The 20,853-nt window shown below is 38.8% G+C and overlaps 1 protein-coding gene across 1 annotated transcript in view; it reads left to right on the top strand.

The window, feature by feature from the left end:
- ERBB4 (erb-b2 receptor tyrosine kinase 4) overlaps nt 1-20,853 on the top strand; it is a 395,664-nt gene that overhangs the window by 217,978 nt on the left and 156,833 nt on the right. Inside the window, exons 8-14 of the mRNA XM_075153901.1 lie at nt 1,039-1,180; nt 2,689-2,802; nt 4,437-4,563; nt 9,245-9,318; nt 10,796-10,886; nt 12,341-12,540; nt 20,202-20,334. Coding sequence (XP_075010002.1) covers nt 1,039-1,180; nt 2,689-2,802; nt 4,437-4,563; nt 9,245-9,318; nt 10,796-10,886; nt 12,341-12,540; nt 20,202-20,334 — 881 coding nt within the window. The remainder of the gene's footprint in view (nt 1-1,038; nt 1,181-2,688; nt 2,803-4,436; nt 4,564-9,244; nt 9,319-10,795; nt 10,887-12,340; nt 12,541-20,201; nt 20,335-20,853) is intronic.

Genomic DNA, 20,853 nt, shown 5'->3' with positions numbered 1-20,853 from the left:
ATGACACACATGTTGGTGTACTTGTTGACTCTTTAAAGATTCAAAACCATCTGTATTTTTTACAACCTGCAAAAGGACCGGAAGGATTCATCCCTAGACTAAAACTTCTAAAGCAACCTGGCTTCCGGAATGCAGTAGCAGTGGTTGCTTAAGCTGCTAGAGGAATCCAAGCCAGGCTACAGTTTTCATATTCATATGAAATTTGACATTTACGGTATGCTTTGTGAATATTAGTCCAACAGTTTTTTATAAGCTGTGGTTAAAACCATAGACACGATATGTGGTGATCAGGAATGTCAAAATCGGTGGGTTTTTTCTATTACTAATTATCAACCTTGCACGGTCAATTATTTTCCCTGCATACCATTACTTTCTTTATCCACACACTTGCCTCTTCATTTGTCAGGGCCTTGTCTTCTGTCAGCTGTGGGTGGCTGAGCTTGAATGCTAAGTGATACAAAGTCCTATTTTCTTTTCTCAGTGTGTGAAGCAACTGACCTTGTTAAACTCGCCACTTAGGGAAATGACCCCCTCCTGTGCTAGCTCAAAAGAAGTTCTTATCCCTCTTGCTTTCTAATTGGGAATTTCAGTTTTCAGCTGGACGATGGACTCATGCTGTAAGAAATCTAAAGGTTGGACCTGTGAAAAAGTCATTAGCATTTGTTTAGACTGACTATGATAAATAGCTGTTTCACTCTTGGCAGTTTTAAAATGTCCTATCGAGTTGTGAATTAGTTGATTGCTAGTAGTAACAATAATTATGAAACAAATTACAGTGTTGTTACGTTTTTGTAGGAAGTGCTGTAACAGTCAACTGTGTTTCAAATTAAGGGGGCTCATGAACCCCCTTTTATAAGTGATGTATTTGCCAAGATCCTAGCAAGAAATCTAAGTAGCTAAAATGAAGGTTAGAAATCTATGTATCACATTCCTCACTGTTGCAGCAAGTCTGAACAATCAAGACTGTATTTTAAACTCAAAAAACCCAAAAGGAGCTATATGATTTAATTTAATATTTTTTTCTCCCTTGTTTTGCAGGCCTGTATGAATTTCAATGATAGTGGTGCATGTGTCACGCAGTGCCCCCAGACTTTTGTATACAATCCTACCACCTTCCAACTGGAGCATAATCACAATGCCAAGTACACCTACGGGGCTTTTTGCGTCAAAAAGTGCCCGCGTAAGTGCTGTGTTAGCTGCCTTTTCCTGCAGTGATGGAAAGTTTGAGTTGCATTTCAGGAGCCTTACGAAATAATGAGAGAATGAGAACTAAGTGCATAGAGCAGTATCTCAAATCACTCCACATGTGCTTGCAGCCTGTAATAACTCAGTCATGTGTTAACTAAAGACAGTGACATTCTGGGTTGCTGATGCTTTCCAAGTATCCTATTCTCTAGTGATTCTCCTAAAGAAAGGGAATTCACTAGGTTTCTGTTTTCATGACCACCACTTGTTACATTCATGCTTTAGATCAGCATTTGTAAATTTCAGAATGAACTGTTAAAATAGTTAGTGGGATTGTAAAAGGGTAGAAATTTCTGTTTCAGAAAAATAACAGTCCACCACCAGTACTACCTGGCACCAAATGCTTTCATGATACTGATGCCCTTTTCTGAACTTGGTTTGACAGAACGTTACCATAAATATTTTCTGAGCAGTTCTGTCCCATTGAGAAAAAAACATGCAATACTGACAACAATACAGTCTTAAAGCTCCAGAGTAAAATTAGAGGGAGGAGGGAGTTAAAAAAAGAATAATCCCATGCATGTAAAAAACACATGCTTCTGAGATGCCAGACAGATGATGACAAGTAACAGAAAAATTTAGAGGGTCATCACTTACATAGTCTTTGATACTGCTGTTTTAGTTAGAAAGAAAAGTAGGGGAGACTATTCTTTCTCTCTCCCTTTCATTTCCACCAAGGTTTACAGTTCTGTTGTGCATTAATTATTTTATACATAAATTACATATAAGAAGGATGAATAATCTATAATAAATGGAACCGTAATTCAACCCAAAGCAAAATCCAAATTTTGAATCTCTGTGGAGAAGTTCAAATTGATAGTAGGCTGAGACTGTGACTGTCAGGGCTTAGTTCTGTCTCTAATAAGTGGTGGGTTTTTTGAAGCAAGTTAATTTTTTTTACAAAATTGGTATACCATGCACTACTTAAGGGGTATGATTCTTTGTCCAAATACTTCATTTAACTTGTTTTTCCTTTTTTTTTTTGCCTTTCTTGACATTATTAAGCTTTCAGTTAAGTAGGATCGGTCTATGTCCCTTTCACAGTTGATTTACATGGCGAAATTGAAATACTTGTCATTGTCTTGTGCAGTGTTTTACCCCAGATGTATATATTTGTGTATGTATGAAAGAGACAGGGCAGAGCATCTTGGTTTATTTCTCTCCATTTACTGTAGGTTTTTTTTTCACACAAATAATGGTAAAACCAAATGGGGGAGGAGGGGGGATCAGACCTGACAATTCATGGATTTTAATAAGTCTCCGAAAACGTGCCTGATTTGCTTGCTTACACTCTTCTGAAAACACTGAACATTAAATGTTAATGTCAGTGTGGAAGTGCTGAGGTAATTAATAATATGGATTGACACAGAGTCCATAAACATGTATCCAGTATCATTTAGTCCAGTGGTTTGCTTTCTGCCAATATCTTCTTTTTCTCTTCAGACAACTTTGTGGTAGATTCCAGCTCTTGTGTCCGTGCATGTCCGAGCTCCAAGATGGAGGTTGAAGAAAATGGTATTAAGATGTGCAAGCCCTGCACTGACATTTGTCCTAAAGGTAGGCAGTAGTTTAGTATAAATTTTTTTGAATGTGGTCTACACTGTAGTAGAGCAGAGCGGGGTGTTATTTTGGCATGAAATACCCTTCATGAGTATGATGTGGAATATTAATAGCCTTTGGATAGCCACAGAACTATGTAGGCTGTGTGTGAAGTATATACAATAGAATGAAAATTTATTAAGCTGTAATGGTACTATAACCAAACCAATTACTCTTGAATAGGTAAAAATGAAGGGGATTTCTCTGTTGGTTTTAGAGAAATCGGAAAGAATTCTTTATTATGTTATTTTAATGACACGTATTTCCTGGAGAGGTGTTTTAGAGCTGTCCTTTTGTCATTCCAAAGGGGCCATACTAAAGCCCTGGCTTCAATGCATGGTACATCTCATACTTGTCAATGCAACATTAGGTTTCCGTTTATTACTTCCGTTTTTTAGAAATGTCTCTGTTTTCTCAGAATCTTCTACCTCCTTTCAAAGTGTCTAAAAAATAGACTAGAAGTTTTTCAGTGTTGGTGTTGTTGAGAAGACTGAGATCTATAGGTTACTTTGCTGTCCCAAGCTCCACTAGGGAGACTTTCTGCTCCCTGCTTGAAGGTCTCGGAAGCAAAGCACCATCAGTTTTTCCATGTGGGCCTATGCCACTTTTCACTCCCAGTGGAAGCCATATCTGGAAGGGAATTCACAATGAAGCTACTGAAAAACTCTGTAAATCAACCATTACTCCACATGGCTGAAACAGTCAAACAGAGAGATCTCTGCCAAGGCAGGGTACTGACATGCTGAATTCTAAGTGAAGGCAATGTCCAGCCCTTTAACCTATTTGCAGTATATAATTTTTTGCTGGATAGGTAGTTTTATGCATGAAAATGCATGTGTAGTGTTTCTGTCAAGCTCCTGGCCTTACTCTGTGAGGAGGAAAGTGATCACATGTTTGTAAAAGGTTCAGGTGTACTGCTGGTAGTTGCCATTAGGGGAGCCCAGTTAGGGAGATAGGATATGTTATGTGATGGAAGCCATGAAGGATTTGTTCCTGTATGTATCATGTATGCCAGAAAATGCAACTAAATTACATAGAAAGGCTACACAGAGAAGTTTCCTCGCTGGGTACCAAAGTTTCTCCAGGCCCCAATAATTTACTTGGTGGAATGATGAGTAAAGAATTATTTGTACGTCCTTTCTAAAGGACCTTATGGCATGTGAATGGTTAAGTTCACAAATCCACCAGAGCAAAGGGGACCTCTTGAGCTAGCAATGTTAGGACCCCTCAGTTTCTGCAGTGAGTAGTGCACACATAAATGGCATGGCCACCAGGCTAGTCTGAGTTAAGTTATCAGCGGACTGTTTACAGCTGGCTTCAGTGGGATTTTGTGTGGTTCATGCTTGCCTTTAGATCCGGTGTGAAATACCTTAACCTGTGTGCCAGGATGTCCTTCTGTGGCAGGTACTTTAGCTTACCGTTTCTTTTAAATTGGCACGTGTTTCTTTGGGAATATGGGTAAAGGGTGCCGTTTTAACACTTCTCTGCTGCTTTATCTCTGAAAGAAATGATCGCTTGTGTCTAGAAGGCAACATGTTCTGGTTCAGCAGTTGGTCTTCCTAGTTCTTTACACAAACTCCTTGTTTTGGCAGCATGTGATGGCATTGGAACAGGGAGTTTAGTGTCAGCTCAGACAGTGGATTCCAGCAACATTGACAAGTTCATAAACTGTACCAAGATCAACGGCAACCTCATCTTCCTTGTTACTGGGATTCATGGGTAAGTGACAAAATGTTAGGACGTTATGTCATGGTGCCAGCTGAAACGAACTGCATCCACCTCTTAATGATGGCCGCAGGCTGCTTTTACGGAATAGCAGATCCAGGATAAATTAGTTTTCTGCCTTCCGTTATGAAGGAAACTGTTGCCTTGATTCTTATGATTCAAGCTCTAGGAAAAGAAAGGATGAAGTCGACTGTTTGCACTAGAAAGAGGGAAGACAACTGTGATCTTTGGTTACTTTATGAGATCCTCGAAACTGGCTTGCAGTAATGGCTGATTAGAGAACAGAAGGGAGAAAGGGAAGTTACCTTCCATTAGTTTGTTTTAAATTTCATACAACAGGCAGTCCAATGTGCAGAATATGCAGAGAGAGTGCGTCACCTAGCATCAATTGTCACAGCCTGGCTGGCTGTCACTGCATATTCATGCAAAAAAGCTGCCGTCTTGTCAATCAGTTTTGAAGTATATATTCAAGTTTCAGTTGCAGAGATACACAAAACTCACTGGTATTTAAATCCAGTATTTTGGTTTAAATGTGGCTGTATATTGAATAAGTCTTAGTAACGGTTGAAGATGTGGAAGTACAGAACCAATATTTAAAAGTCTCACCAATGTCTCCTTCTAAAGGAAGATACACCAGCCAAATAACTAGTGCCTTGCTGTTTATAGTTTGGCAAACTGCGTCTTTGCCATTGTAGCAAAGGTGAATGCATGGTGCACGTGCTGCAAGGGTGGGATGTGTCCAGGGAAGACAGACACGCTCTGTTTTGATGGTCAGGTGAGGTCAAATGGAACTAGCCGCTTTCTTGCATTGTATTCTTTCCATCATTGAGAGAACACAAATATGATTTTATCTTCTTACTAATTCAAGCCTTCTTGTTGTAATCAGCCATGGTGAATTACATGTGACACTTTGAGGTATTTCTGGACCTATTAAAATGAGAGAAATCCTCAAAATACACAAATAAGATTAAACCCTTTTGCCCCTTTGTTGCAATAAGTATGCAGATATTTTGTGGTACGTTAACAGTGTAAATTACTCAATTGCTTCTACCGCTGCACAGGCTTCCAATTTTAACTTGCTTTTTAGGTTCCTCGGAGCTTTCAACACTGCTTGCAACTGGTTGTCAAGATTTGATGTCTTAAACACAGTTCTCAAACCAACTCCATGTTTGCTGCTTTATGGCATAGCGAAAATGTGATTTGCTGAATGTCTGTGGATTGATCTGTAATGGATTTCTGGCATGAGTAGTGCCAGCAGACTTTTCTTTAGTCTTTCTATAGATTCAGATACGTGTAGAGTGGTTGACACTAGGCTGCCTGGCTCAAATTTCCCTACTAGGTGAGGTGGAAAGAAACGACTTGTTTCCTTGATTTGATATAGTGATTTGTTGTAATACTTCACCTACAACTTGACTCCAGCCATGAGAAGGACAGTTGAAAATCCACTCCAGTGGGGCCCTGCAGCTCAGTGATTCTCAAAAGGCCAGCAGATTCTCAAAAGGCCTCACATCTGCTTGACTGTGTAGTCAACAACAACTTGACTGTGTAGTTGGTCTTCTCATCTCTCCAGCAGGGAGCACGGTGTGAAAGGTTAGTGTAGCATAGGGAGGAGGAAGGACTTTGGTTCAAGTGGTTTAAGGAAATGCTGCTTCGAACTTGTTGAAATCCTGGAGAAGGTCAAACAGGAGTCGGCGCTCAGGCCGTCACACTTTTTGTGTGGCCAAATGACCGACCAAGAGGCTAGCTGTAAATCTATTCAGTCTCACAGGACAGGAAGTAATCTAGCAAATGCAAGACAAGCAGCTAGAGGACATGAGCAATTTTGTGTGGATTATTCCAGTGCATTACGTGAAATGTAATTTTGAGTATTAGAACTGCTTTTGTTGCAAAAGTTGTATTGGCTGCAAAGTTACGAGATGAGTCTCATTAAAAAAATCTGTCTAAATTAAAGGGACCAAAACCAACCTTGAATAAAACCGTATTCATCTGAAAAATATCTAAATTATGGACTAAAAAGCAGAGGGTTAAAATATTTTGTTCTATTTTAATAGAAGAATATAAGCCTAGGACATGCAATGTTGAAACTGTATAGCACTTTGTCTCTCATTCTTTATGAAGAAAACTGAGTCCAACAAGTCTTAAGTATGAGGACACTGAGTTCTGCAACCCTAAATTTTTCCACAGCATAAATTACAGTAGTATATATTAAGAGAAGCAGCTTTGAGAATTAATTAAAATAACTTTAAATTTCTGGAACAGCTTTTTGTTTAAAATTTCTGTTACATTTTGCAAATCAATCATACAGAAAGAAAATTTTAAAAAAAAATGACACTAGCTACACAAGTAGTTTATCATATAAATGGACAGCATGGAGCAACAACAATAATACATATTTCCACTCCCAACGTTTAGTTAACTTCTGTTACAAATTTGTTTACTCAGAGTGAACTGCAGCTTTTAAAAGTATGATTCTTCAGTCTTTCAGATTGTAGGGACTTAAAGTCTAGCTCTCTGTTGGGAATTGAAAGATTTTTTTGTAGTGGCAGAGAATAACTTCAGTGAAAGATGCTGAGTGGATTTTTTTGTTTGTTTTTGTTTGTGCCATTACAATTGATCCTGTCACATTTTTGATCCTGTGATTCTGTAGCCTGTCTTTCCCTTTCCTGAGTACTTGAACTTCAAGTCTTTGTGAATTTGTAATAATTTATATAAAAATCATAGAGATATATATGTAAAATTATGAATTGGTTTTATGCACAATTATTTATAATAGTTTATATATAAATTAGATAATTATGAATTGGCTTTAATTAGTGTCCAGAAGTTAAGTGGGATGAAGGTAGACCAAAATTTTGGTAAGTCAGTAGTACTCATTCTTCTAAGGTAATCCTCCGCTGAAGTGTATGGATAAAGTGATCTTCGTTAGGATACATACCTGCTGCCTGAGACAGGGTCAGAAAACACATCGGCTGTAAAATGGGTAGGACCTCTATAGGTTGGATGCAGCCTTCTCTCTACTGTTTCCTTCTGGTTGGGGTGCTAAAAAGCCAAGCTGCCTTCTGCTTGTGCTGCTGCCTGTGAAGGGGTGGGATATACCAAGGAGAGCTGTAGTTTAAGGATGGGACAGCCCCCGCTAGCAGCAAATGCTGCCTCCTTCTTCTCCCCACTTGCAGCAGGAGCAACAAGCCCTCAATGCACCCCAGCTTTTTATCTTCCCTTTAGTTGTCCATCTCCAGTTTCACAATGAGCTGAAACTCTCATTCTTGGAGCTGTAAAATTCAGCTGTGCCTGTTCTACTGAAAAATCTTGGCTCTGCTAATAAGAATGGTAGAAGATGACTGCATTATTCTACAGTTTTATATGTTGATAAAACATATCAGACATTTGGCTTCTTAAGGGGCTTAAATGTATATCTGTATCTTTAAAGACTACTTTATGTTAGGATTTGGAGGTGAAATTCAGCAACCTCATGTTTAGGACAGGCAAGGATTTTCCTTTTTTAATAGTAATGCATTGTAAAAGCAAAATGCTGTGTTTCTGTTAGGTAGTCAAAACTTGTTATCTAGTTTCCTGAGAGCCCCAAATTGTTAAAATTAAGTGTATATGATGCTTCTGTGATCCCCTGGGCTTTATGTTGAGGTTCGAGAACTCATTTTGTTGCTGCTAACCTGGACTCACCTCCAGGATGGTTGGAGGTGACCCCATCAGTCTGTCGCCACACAGACTTGTGAGGCCTGTCCCCAAAGACACCCTGGTTGATTACCTGCATGTGCCAATTCCAAGAACGATGTCTCTTGGAAAGCGGGAGGAGGAGAGGTGGAAATGCATGCTCCACATTTACTGAGGATGTTTCCTATCCTCAGAAAAGCCACAAAAATACCATACCAATGTGTTACCGAAGAATCTTTTCCTGCATTTTTAAAGGATTTTTGTTTGGATTAGGCTTCTAGTCGGCTTCTTAAATAGTTGGACAGTTTTTAGTCCTTTAAAATTGGGGGGGGAGAAGGGGTCGGAATTATTTACTAAATGATGGCACTCACAAAATCCAGGTCAGCTTCATCTTTTTACACTGTAGCATACCTAACTTTGAGATTTTAATGTTTGAGGGTATTTCATTTCTCAGGTGACAAACTTGTTTGGCAAGGATCTGTGCTTTTTTGGTGTTCCCTGTTCCAACACCTTCTAAAAAGTGTACCCTTTTAATGCCATCGGTTAGGAACTGCTGGCAAGCTCTTAGTTTTGTTTTGCTTATAGCTTGTCACTCGTTTCAGCAACAGTTGTGTTAGTCCTGGTACTACAGTATCACAACTGTACCATTTGAGCTAGTATTCCTGAAAAAAATGTTGAAAATATATCTTTCCTTTAGGGACGTTACCCATGGTTGTTTAGAACCCCTTAATTTTCCATGAGCATAAATATTTGCTAAAACGTTAGTGATTTGAACCTTAAAGATGCTAAGCACCATTATTTTCCTTCAAGATGACTTGAGAGAAGTTAGACACAGGTTCTGCAGGAACAACAGTCTGAAAAAATGGAAACAGTCTGAAGAAATCTGGAGCATATGCTGCCTAAAAGCAAAGTGTTGACCTCCTGAATACTGCTTTCTACATGGTATGTCTTTGAGAACCTGATCTTTTTTATTCTGAGTATCACATTTTTCCTCTTAATCTTTCAGGGACCCGTATCACACAATAGCCGCAATCAATCCGGAGAAATTAAATATCTTCCAAACAGTGAGAGAGATAACAGGTAACACACTTCTGATTTCATGTAATCTGAACTTCTCATTTTGCATTTATGGTTGTCATTTGTTGGGTTTTCTGAAGAATACAACGTGCTTTTTTCTTTAAACTTCCCACGCTGTAAACTTCATAGAAGTTTAATACACAGCAACTTTAGTATCACAATGTGTTGTCCTTTGCTCATGAATACAGAATACCCATTACCTTTGGAGTGCACAAGCATCAGAAGACCAAGACCTTACTGTTGAGCAGGCGAGGGGTCTTGGTCTTCACTTGAAAGCTTTTGAAATATGTGTTGGAAAAAAACAGACAAGGCTCTTGGTCTAAGAGCAGATGCTGCTGCAAACTAGCTTCTGTAATTTAAAGACAAATGTATAATGTGCGGGGTGGTATTCCCTCCCATCTTTCATGGCTTTTCAGTGGGGTCATATAGCTGGAACTCGGTACTTCTTTTTCTTCCATCTTGCTTCTTGTTGTTTCACCATTTGGGGGACAGGGAGGAAGGTACTACAGCTTTGAGTTCTCGATTGGTTGCTGATTATGTATAGATAGGGAAATGCAAAAAAAAAAAAAAATTCTGTTTCATGCACAAAAGAAGAAATCTTTGGATGCTACAGCATGATTGTAGCTGGGTGGAGCTCAACAAGTGTTTGGCATTTGAAATGAGTTCTCTCCCACGTGCTTCACCTCTCAAAAGTTGTGTATTTCAGCAAACCAGTGGGATTAAAAAATGAAAGTAAGCTCTAAGTCTCTCCCTTATTAATGTCAAAGATAGTCTGGCATCTGGGTGTCTGTAATTTGCTATTCTTAAGCACACTGTCTAATTGACAGTCTCAGCTCTAATACGTAGTGGAATTACCCCTGTGCTTAAAGATGTACTGCATTTCAGTCCGGTACTGAATCAAAACCATAGGGGACTGCACTCTGTAGAGGTCTGTGTAGCACGAAGTAAGTAGTCCCACATACTTGCGCAGAGAATGCTCTCTGGCAATGAACAGTCCTTGCACACGCACACACTCGGAAACAAATGCAAGTTCTTTGTTTTAGGAAAGTCTTGTCATTTTTTAGTGCATCATAACAGATCTCTCAACTTCTGTCCTAAGTCTCTAGCACCTTTTAAAACTAAATGTTCTTAATTCAGGCAAATCTGCATTTTTTTCTGCTGCTGCTGTTTAGAAAAGGCTGGGATGCCTTGCAAGATTTCAGCCTGTGCTTAGGTTCACCCTCACTGTGGCTGTTAAAAGTGGACGTAATGCTGCTGTGACTGTTGGAGTCCTCCTTTGCCTTCTGGAGGAGACAGTGGTGAGCAGCCTGATGAATTCAAAGACAGTAGTCTGCAGCATTCCTTACCTGTTTATTTCTTTTTCTCAAACCAGCACTGTCTTTCGTTTATAGGCTAAGCCTATCCTAATTCATGTATGTGATAAAGCAGTCTTTATGGCTGAAGTCATTAATACGCGTATGTTTGCGTTTTTCTCCTTCAGGGTATTTGAACATACAGTCATGGCCTGAGAATATGACAGATTTCAGGGTGTTTTCTAACTTGGTTACTATCGGTGGAAGAGCTCTCTATAGGTAAGGTACTTCCTCTGTTGACAGATTCAATGATTCTTTGTTCAGTAGCACAGAATGCAACATCCTTTGGGAAGGGCGTCATAAATTGATATGTTTTTCTCTGTTACCAAGGTATTCATTAACAGTGTCTTTGCTAATCAGTTGTTTATAATGGGTAATACCTTTTGAAAATAATGATTTAAAAAAAAAAAAACATCTTGGTTCACTGCTGTAGCTGTTAACTCATTGTCTGGAAAGTACATTTTATGGTTTAAAATACCTTGTGAATGTGAAACGTAACTTAAAAGACATTAATAGTAGAACTTAGCCCTCTTATCAGGAAGTTTATGTGATTGCGATTGGAAGTGCAGGCTCACGTGCCCAAAGAACAATGTGGTCTTAGGAAATGGTAAAAGATAAATACATGGAAGAACACTGACACCACTGAGGTACCTCGCGGGTGGGGTGTACATTAGCTCTGTAGTGCCATTTTTACCAGAGGTGTTTCCGTATGAAAACTCATATGGAGGAATTGGTTTGAAGAGAAGCAAATGTGGTGAGAAATAATGAGGAAAGCACAAGAAGGCATCTGAATGATATATACAGCAACCCCTGGTTCTCCATTGTGTAAATATGTCATGGGATTCTGCTGGCATCTTAAACAGCAACCCAAGCAGTTATGAATAGCAGTGAAACCTTGAGACTGAATTACAGCCCAGCATTCTGTTTGGAAGCAGCAATTTTTATTTGGAACAGCTGGAAAACAATTATAACCATTAAAATACAATAACTTAAAGGATGCCCAGAAACTGGATATTGTCTTCACTAATCTTCAGTCATAAAATATGTGCAGCCATTTCCGTGTTACACAGACAATCATTTACCATTCCTTTGATGAAGGAAGGAGATACGAATGTATTACAACAAAAGAAAAATGAAATGTAGAAAGTGGGGTGGAAAAATTTCCTTGAAAATAAGAATTTTTTCCTGTATTACTATAAATGACATTAATTTGATGCCTGACAGAAGATGTTAATACATTTTGCATGATTTTGTCAGTTTGTCCTTAGCATATAAACTATCATAGTATTAATTCTGTCCTCTTAGGAAAAAAAAAAAACTGGATTTTATTCAGTTTTCTCAACAGCACTTTATCTCAAAAAACATGTTAATGGATGAAACGGAACTAGTTGAGGTGTTTTGCTGACCCAGTTGGCCTAGCGCTGTGAGCATCACAGCTTGTGGTGTCTCAAGTCTCACAGGGCTCATAATTTTCTAGGCAACAGAACTGGATGTTGACTCATAAAATATTTGTGTCACCCCAAAATAAAAGTTTTCCAACCAAATTTCAGTTTTGCCAGAAAGATCATCTTGACATTAGGAACTAATTCTAGTGGGAAATTCCCAATCAGCTCTAAGAAGTTCTGTCTTCTGGAGCTAATTCCTGTTCTCTCTTACTTTTGTTTTCATCACAGTGGCCTTTCCTTACTCATCCTGAAGCAACAAGCCATTACCTCTCTGCAGTTTCAGTCCTTGAAGCAAATCAGTGCTGGCAACATCTACATAACAGACAACAGCAATTTGTGCTACTACCACACTGTCAACTGGACCAGCCTCTTCAGCACATCCAGTCAAAAGACGGTGATTCATCGAAATAAAAAGGCAGAGAACTGCAGTAAGTACTGCTGCTCAGTGCAAATCTTCTTGCCTATGATTAGTTCACATGGGGGGAAAATGATACAACTACTGACGGGATACAGTGTAGTGAGCAGGCCAGAAACTCGGCTGACGTCTCTTGGAGCTCCATGGACATCAGTGGAGCAATGATCATTTACAGGATTTGGCCCAGTCTGCCTCTGAGCAGATTTAGAGGCAAATGAAATGTTTTAAGGTATGAGCAGATGAAAGGGAGAAGAGAGAGGGCACTGCTTCCTTACTGGGATGTGAACTTTCCAGATTAGAGATCCAGTTTCACAAATATGAATTCTGAATGCCGTAAATGTGGTGTGAATGTAGTTGTTCATGAATGGCACTGATTTTACAGATTTGAAAACTACAGCCCTTTCCTTATGGAGTGAGATTAGCATCTTTTGCTTCCTCTACCCTTCTTCACCAAAGTGGCCCTGTCTTAATCCAGAATGGTGACTTTTGGGACTGGTTTTGATCACTATGTTTCTCCTTCTGTACTTGACCTATCTGATAAGGAAGATTACTTTTAACTGGGCCTAATTGTCTTTCAGGAAAGCTTGTGTGCCAATACCTGGACTGAGCTAGTTGAGGATTTGTTATAATAGAGACTCATTATTTTCCAGCAAGAAAAATACTCCTAAAGATATTTTATGAAATTTAACACCAAGGGAATCTTCATGAGGAAAACAAATCTCACTCATTTCATTTTATGAAGTCACAATGTAAGCTACAGTACCAAGGGACTACTTTTAAAAATGGACTCTAACCTATGTTCATTAAATGGACTGTATATAATGAACGTAGGCTAGGAGCCAAGTTACTGCAATCAGAAGGCCGTGTCTTAGACAGCTGACTTCCTGAATCCTAACAGGGAACAGTGGTTTTCTCTCTCTATATACACGTCTGTGTGAAGTAATTGATTAATGTTTTGTGGCCTTTTGAGAGTCAGCATTAGATGAGAAGAGCAGAGCTATCCTGCTGCTTCAACTCTGCCTGTCAGTCAGCACCTCTCTGGAGTTAAATGGGTTTCGCAGCAGGTTAGGTGTCTAACTAAAATTTTCATAATTACTTGGAGTAAGGCAGAACTGTTCCTTAGAGCCAGGTGCATTTCTCCAGCATCCTCTGAAACATCGGTGATTTTCAGGATAGGCCAACAAACTGAGGTTTAGGAGAGTTTTCTCTGAATCTTCCACTGCCTGAATGTTTGGGATCTGAGGGCAAGCCTCTGGGGTTTCAGTTTCTACTTTCAGTTATTTTGCCTGTTCTAGACCCTGATCCTGCAGATGCTTGGGCATATGCCCATGCCTTTCTGAGTGACAAATAAGACTAATCAGAATGGGGAAGGGAAATGCGTAAGTAAATATTTGCAGGATCGGAATCCATCCTCTATGGTGGAAGTACTGTCTGCTTGCATGGTAACTAGCGGGGTGTGAATTGTTAATAAAAATATCCATTAAAGATTTTTTTTCACATGGCTTCCAGTGAAGAAACCAGTCTAGACCATGTTAATTATTACAGCCACTCTCAGATATGTTTATTATTATTCCTTTGTATATTTTGAATCACTATCAGCTTGGTTTTGCTTTCCTCACTACCTAGTGATTGTTAATGGCTTAAAGCAAGTTACAGCAAACATTTAATATCCATGTGTAGCTTTTGTTAAAACTCATGTAAGAGCTTCCAAGATCTAGTCAGCATCATATTTAAGTGACTTTTAGGATGTATCACAAGATGATGATATCTTTTCCATACCTTTTAATGCTGTGTTCAGTTCACCATATAAGTCAGTGAGAAAATATTTAAAAAATTGTTGAGGGACTAAAATATTTGTTGAAAAGTTCAGTCTATAGTGATGCTTCATCTCTGAGATAACACTGACATTATAGGGTTTGGCAGAACTCTGATATTTTTTTTTTTCAATAAGGAAGATAAAGACAACAGACTTCAGTCAGTGGAAAATGCTACAGAATTATCCAACACACAAAATATACTTTATACTCCTGACACCGTCAATTATTTCATCTTGCTCTTTCTGCCACTTCTTAACAATGTTAAAATAGTCACCAAATATTTTACCACCTTTGAGATGACTTTTCCAAAAGCTGGTTAAAAGCCTAGGGCAGACTTCACTTGTTTGTAGAATGTTGAAAATACAGGAGCAAAACATATGTATTCTTTTAATTTAAAAAAAAAATCCATAAACCCCACAAAGCTCTATTGCCTTGTGTTGTCTTTCTAATATTGTCCCATGAAGGGCCAGAGGGGGGTGGGTACCTGGAAGGAACGCGACCTCTCTCTTCTCCACCTTCCCTACGCGCATTCAGGAATAGAAATGTAAGTGTCCGAGCTTGTGTGCGCAAGGAACATAGAAGAAAGTGGCACCTTTGAGGCTGAACACCAGGGAAAGGGCGGCAGTATGTGATCATCAGCGAGAGACTTCTGAACTGTGTAGACCCTAAAAGACGCTTAGGCTTCTCCTGTCAGGTTACAGGAGAAGACTTGAGGGCAAGAGGCAAGTTGAGGCTTCAACAGCCGTTGCACCTTTAGCACAGTCTGATAGTGTCTCCCAAGGTTGTTTAAGAGTTCAGATGGCAAATGGGCATCTTCAAACTGATAAGCCAAGTGGAAATTAATTGGAGAGCATTTATCCAAAATGCAGTGCATGAAGCTGTCATCTAATGTGGACTTTTAATTGTCTACTACTATAAACTGTGATGTTAAACACAGTTTGTGTATAAAACTTATTTCATTATGAATATTATTAATGCAGAATGAATTACCATAATGTTATTCGCTAGAGAATGTGCTCTGGTAGTTACATTTTACCGTTGCTCCATGCTGAAGTGAAGAATCTTTCTTTTTTCCCAGCATGGGTTTTTTATGGAACAGTCAGAGGTGACTCATGTTAAATATGAGTGCACACAAAATAAATGTAGAAAAAATGTTCTTTTATACACAGTTATTTAAATAATTCCTTTCCGTTTTAGTGACACCTGCAGTGTAGAGTGAAACCTTTCTAGGCAAAGGTTGTTATAAATGTGATTGTTATGAATTATGCCAATTTAGCCACCAATTAAGAACTTGAATAAATGATTACATTCATTATCAGGTGTGATGCAAAGCTAATTGAAGTCTGTGGGAGCTTTTCTATTGAGTTCACGGAGCTTTGGATCAGGCCCATAAGTGTACAGAAAAACAACAACAATTTTTCTTTTTTTACATAGCTAATTTTCTTGTGTTCTATCTAAATTGGGGAAAAACATTGAACCTTTCTGCTTCTATCCTGTGTGACCCCATTAATAAAGAATGAACACTCGTTTTAAAACTCCTGATGAAAATGGGTTCCTGTCAAAAGCATTATTGTTCTTTCCTTCCACACATAGCCATGTGATATACTGGAGCTTCAGAACATTCTCAGCCCATGGAAATGCCAAATAACGTGTCTAAAATTGAAACATTTCTTTAGCTATCCCTATAATTAAAGAAGAGGAAGAAAGACAAGCGTAATGGGTTTTTATAAGTTGTCAGAAAAACCACTCCCTTCTTGCCAAGATTCATTTATGAAAACATTTTTATGACTTAGAAATAAGCAGAAGGAAATAGTGATTTTTTTTTTTTTCTGTTCCTTTTCTCATAGACTACAGGCACTGTGTTGGCTAGATTTCAATATGGTAATCATGATTTTCTTTACTGAAAAGCTCTCATTTTATTTGCATAAGGTTACTCAGTATATTTTCTGAGCTATCTTGTAATAGTGTCACTTACTATTTGAAAGGATATTTTAGTGCAACACTGTGTGCGTGTATGTGTAAATAAATTCTGATCCCAGAGTAGTTGGACTGCTGAGAACAGCGAAAAGAAAGGAAATCACTAGTAATAAAAGCACAATTTCAAGTTAGAAAAAAAGGTGAGAAAGCAAATAGGAAACTGCCTTTCAATGACGAGAGTGTGTAAAACAAAATCAGAAGAATTACTAGTATTCTTAAGATTGAAAATGAGAACAAAGGGATCTCCAAAGCAGGGTGGGGTTTTTTTATTTAGTATTTTCAGTGAGTCATTGATTAGAAAATAAAACTATTCATCAAAAAAGTTTGCTTAATTAGAACTGTGATAGTTTCTGGGTTTGGGTTTTTTCCCTTCTTTTTTTTTTATTTGCTGATACAGTTTGACCCTGAAGCTGTCTGTTAATCCCAGGTGTCCCTGCGGCAGGCAATGTGAGGCAGGACTCGTATATTTGGTCAGTGTCAGTCACACGTCACCATGAGACTGGATAAGAGCAAGGGAGATTGGCAGACCAGGCATGAAGTGCTGGAGTCTGCTCTGAGGGAGCCCTCAAGTGTGCTCTAAATCCGAAGGCGTAATTGGGGTTCCCCCGAAATCACCAGCTGTATCACCCAGAACTTATTTCCTGGCTGCTCTCCTGGAGGCAATGAACGTGAAATAGGCCAAAACTGGCCTTTAATACCAAGTCAATGTGCCTCCAGAACTGTACTGCACAAAGCCAGCATTAGACTGAGATATACTTGAAATGTCTAAAAGTAAGTGAAAAAGGAAACTGTGTGGGCTACACATGTAGCATTTGCTAATGCAAAGCTTTTGCCTAGTTCCTTTGATTTCTATGAAGTCAGTGGCAGCATAGTAGAACTACTGACATCTGGTAGTTGTTATAAAAATGTTTCCACGCTTAAAAAAAGTTAGGGTTAGGGTGATAATGAAAAGCTGAATTTTTAATCTTTGCTCATACTGGCTTTGTGTGGTGTGGGTCCTTTGACTGCAGCAGAATGACTCCTGATTTACAGCAGAGCTCAGGGCAAGAGGAGACATCTCTATGTAATGGCATGCTAGCCTGACCTAGCTCAGGTCTCTCTTGTGTGCTGGAATCTCTGAGAATTAGTGCGCTTTAAAGTAAATTAAATGAAGACATGGAATTACTCCTAAATTTAATTATTTTATGTTTGGCTGTACCTGATTTGACCTTTGAGGCAAAAGAAGAACCAAAAAGATACTTCTGAACACCACCTAGATGTTGTCATTAAGAAAGCACATGTAATATAAAAAAAAAAAAAAAAATACGCATTCAAGCATTCCAGCCTTGATAAGACATGAGTGTGCAGACTTTTCATGTCTGAGGTTATTTGTGGTATTGTATTGACTAAGACAGTGCTCATCTACCTGCTGAATTACATGTATTGTACAGCAGAGCCATGCAGGGTCAGCCACAGCGCTGTACAAGTAGGAAGCATGCTGGTGAATCTCTTGCTCTTGGATCAGTTTGCCTGCAAGGGCTGGAGGACATGAAATCTTTGATTAGTTCCTGTGCTGCTTGTAAAGGTGAAATGTCCTTTTTTGGCACTGAATTATGAAAATGTTCTAGGCAGAAAAAGAAACAAGTAGATAAAAATCTGCTATTCTCGATCCCGATAAAGCAAAATGTCCTATTGCAAGAAGAAAGGAAATATGGAAGAAGCTGCACTCCTCCTGCCTACGCGGTACATGGGCTAGGAGAAGGAAACACTGCATACAATTGTTGCATATTTTTTTCTGAAAGAAGTGCTTTCTGATAAATTCAGTGGTCAGAAAGCAGGGTGACAGTGGGAGGAGGGACGGGACGGGTAGTGTATATCAAAGGAAAGCAGCCTGCCAGCGTGACATGAACTTCCTGCATGTCAGCAGGCAAGAGGAGGTGCAGGAATTGCCTTGTAGGAAACAGAAGAGGACGCAGGCTAGGCATGCTGTATAGATCAGAAAGATGGGTTTGACAAACATGGTGCCAACATCAAACAATGCTGCATGATGAAAAGCGGTGATTAAAGAGCAGTTAAGGAGAGAGTCGCTGTGTGAAGCAGCGTGCTCTCCCGTTCAGTAGGCTGCTATGACAGATATTCAGTGGTTCAAATGTGAGACATTATATACACCATAGCACAGAATAACCAGTGTTTAAACATGCTGTGGAGAGCAGAAAGCATCTTTCTGCTGACCCTTTCATGATTTAGAAGGGCTTTGTGTTTCTTGGGTAATAAAACTCAGTATAGTCTTTAATTGTTACAGTAGATTGCAATGGACAGTACCTAACTGCACTGTTCCAGTCTTGACAGTGGAGACAAGACCATCCGGTACCCTGAAATGAAAACAGGGCTGGTTTTTCCAGTCACCTATGCTGCTGTACTGAAAGAAGTGTAGAAAAATAGTGCGCAAAGAACTACTGTCTTTTTATTTAATATAAAGCTGCCAGAGGGCTTTTTGCATTTTTGCGAAAAGGTTTTTTGTTGATTTTGCTATTGCCCCTCTTTAAACGTGTGCTGCGCATATGCAATTGCTGTTTTATACGTGTATTCAGTGTGTGTGTGTGTATTTGTTCCTGACTGGGCATCTTTGCTACAGCATTGGAGGGGGGGGTAGAATTCTACCAACAAACCTACCTTTAATTTATTATTTGCCACTTCCCTCAAGTTGTTTCCAGTGGTTTAAAAAAAAAAACCACAAGTGTTTATATATTTGCCATCTCTGATATTTCAGATCTTTCCTATTTTTAATCTACTCAGTCTACTGTGTAATCATTTGCATAAAACGTTTCATCATGCAAGAGTGAATTCAAATTAAGAGATCTACCCTTGCACATGCCACGGTCTGGCTGAATCTGTGCAACTGGACTTTCTTCAGATGCTGAAGAGATGATGTGTTTCCTTTTGCTCTTTGCTTATATTCTCCATCTGTCACAGTCATCTAGATATTTATGTAGAGAAAGATTTATATAAAATAAAAAGACAGAATTAATTATATTGTTTGAAACAACTTTTCCTCTCACCCTTTGTTCATTTTGTTTATTGACGCTGAATTTTGGTTTTGAGACAGGGACCATCGTTTATTTTATGTGTTTTGGGGGTTTTAATATAAAGGCTCTTTGGCTCTTCAAGTGCTTTTGCAAGAAACAATTTTTAAAAACACAGTTAATGACTTTTCTTCAACTTTTTCCCCACCATCGTAAGTTTTATTTCAGGGAGTCCTCAATTTAGAGGTAGTGTTTTATATTTTAGTTTAATAGCCTTTCTGTGAATTTGGACAATTGGTTTTTTCAAATGCTTTAAATTTTTGGCATTTACCATGTCCCGTGTCAGAGAATTCTGCAACTTGATCTATACTTTCTATGAAGAAAAATCTCAGTTTTGAACCCTATTGGGTTCCTGTCTCTTTGAATGCCCATGAGGGACTTGGAAGAAGCAATGAACAATTGTTTCATGCTTACTTATCTTCTTCTTGCCGTTCACGATTTTATAGACCTTTATCATGTGCTTTTTCACCCATATCTAAGGCTACTCTTCTGTTTATTCCTGGTATAGAAGCTCTTCTCTAGTTGTGAGAAGAAGCACTGCATCCTGCATCCTTGCAGTGCTCTTAAACCTTTTTCTCACTCTACTATATCCTTTCTGAAAGGAACAGACCAGAAGCATGTATAGTATTCAAACTGTGAGTGCACAGTGTGTTTCTGTAGTGGTATGATGATAATTTTCTGGTTTTTCTCTATTCTGTTTCTAGCATATATGAACGTTCAGTTTACTTTTCTGAGTATGGCAAAATGCTGAATGAAATGTTTTCCTTTGGATTTCAGGGGACTATGTAGATTAATGATAGTATCCTTTCTCTCTGCAGCTGCCGATGGAATGGTGTGTAATGAGTTATGCTCAAGTGATGGCTGTTGGGGGCCAGGGCCAGACCAGTGTCTCTCCTGCAAGCGCTTCATCAGGGGAAGGACCTGCATAGACTCTTGTAACCTCTATGACGGGTAAGATATTTCCCTTGCACTTTTCCCTAAAGTTGCTGACTACATTGTTCAGGACTTTAATGAGTAAGATATTTTGGTTTTACATTAATCAATATCTGGTTCCATTGCCAATATTACTGATTTTGAGTGAAATACATTGTGGGATAAGTTTCAAGTATTTCCAAATCTGAACTTGTGTAGAAGGCTTTACCTAGTATTCTGCTGACTAAAATTTTCATCCAACATCAGAAGTTTGTTGCGCCTCTTGCATTCCTGATGATGTGAACAGTTGAATTTAGATGAAGACTAAAAAACCCGCCATTTAGCCCTACTTGAATATTGACACCCCTATTCAGAAACACACACAATTATGTTCTTCCAGATTAGTTAGATTTAGGCGTGTGATGAAGAATAAGGACCTCAAAGTAGGAAAACTCACTCTCTTTTTTTTTTTTCATAATACACTATGTACGTATACACACAAAAATAAATAATAAAACCAAGATGAGTTCTTCCCCCGTTGCCTTCTCCCACTCATGC

The sequence above is a fragment of the Calonectris borealis genome, chromosome 6 (assembly GCF_964195595.1).
Source record: "Calonectris borealis chromosome 6, bCalBor7.hap1.2, whole genome shotgun sequence".
Lineage (NCBI taxonomy): Eukaryota > Metazoa > Chordata > Aves > Procellariiformes > Procellariidae > Calonectris > Calonectris borealis.
This window is presented reverse-complemented; position numbering and strand designations above follow the sequence as displayed.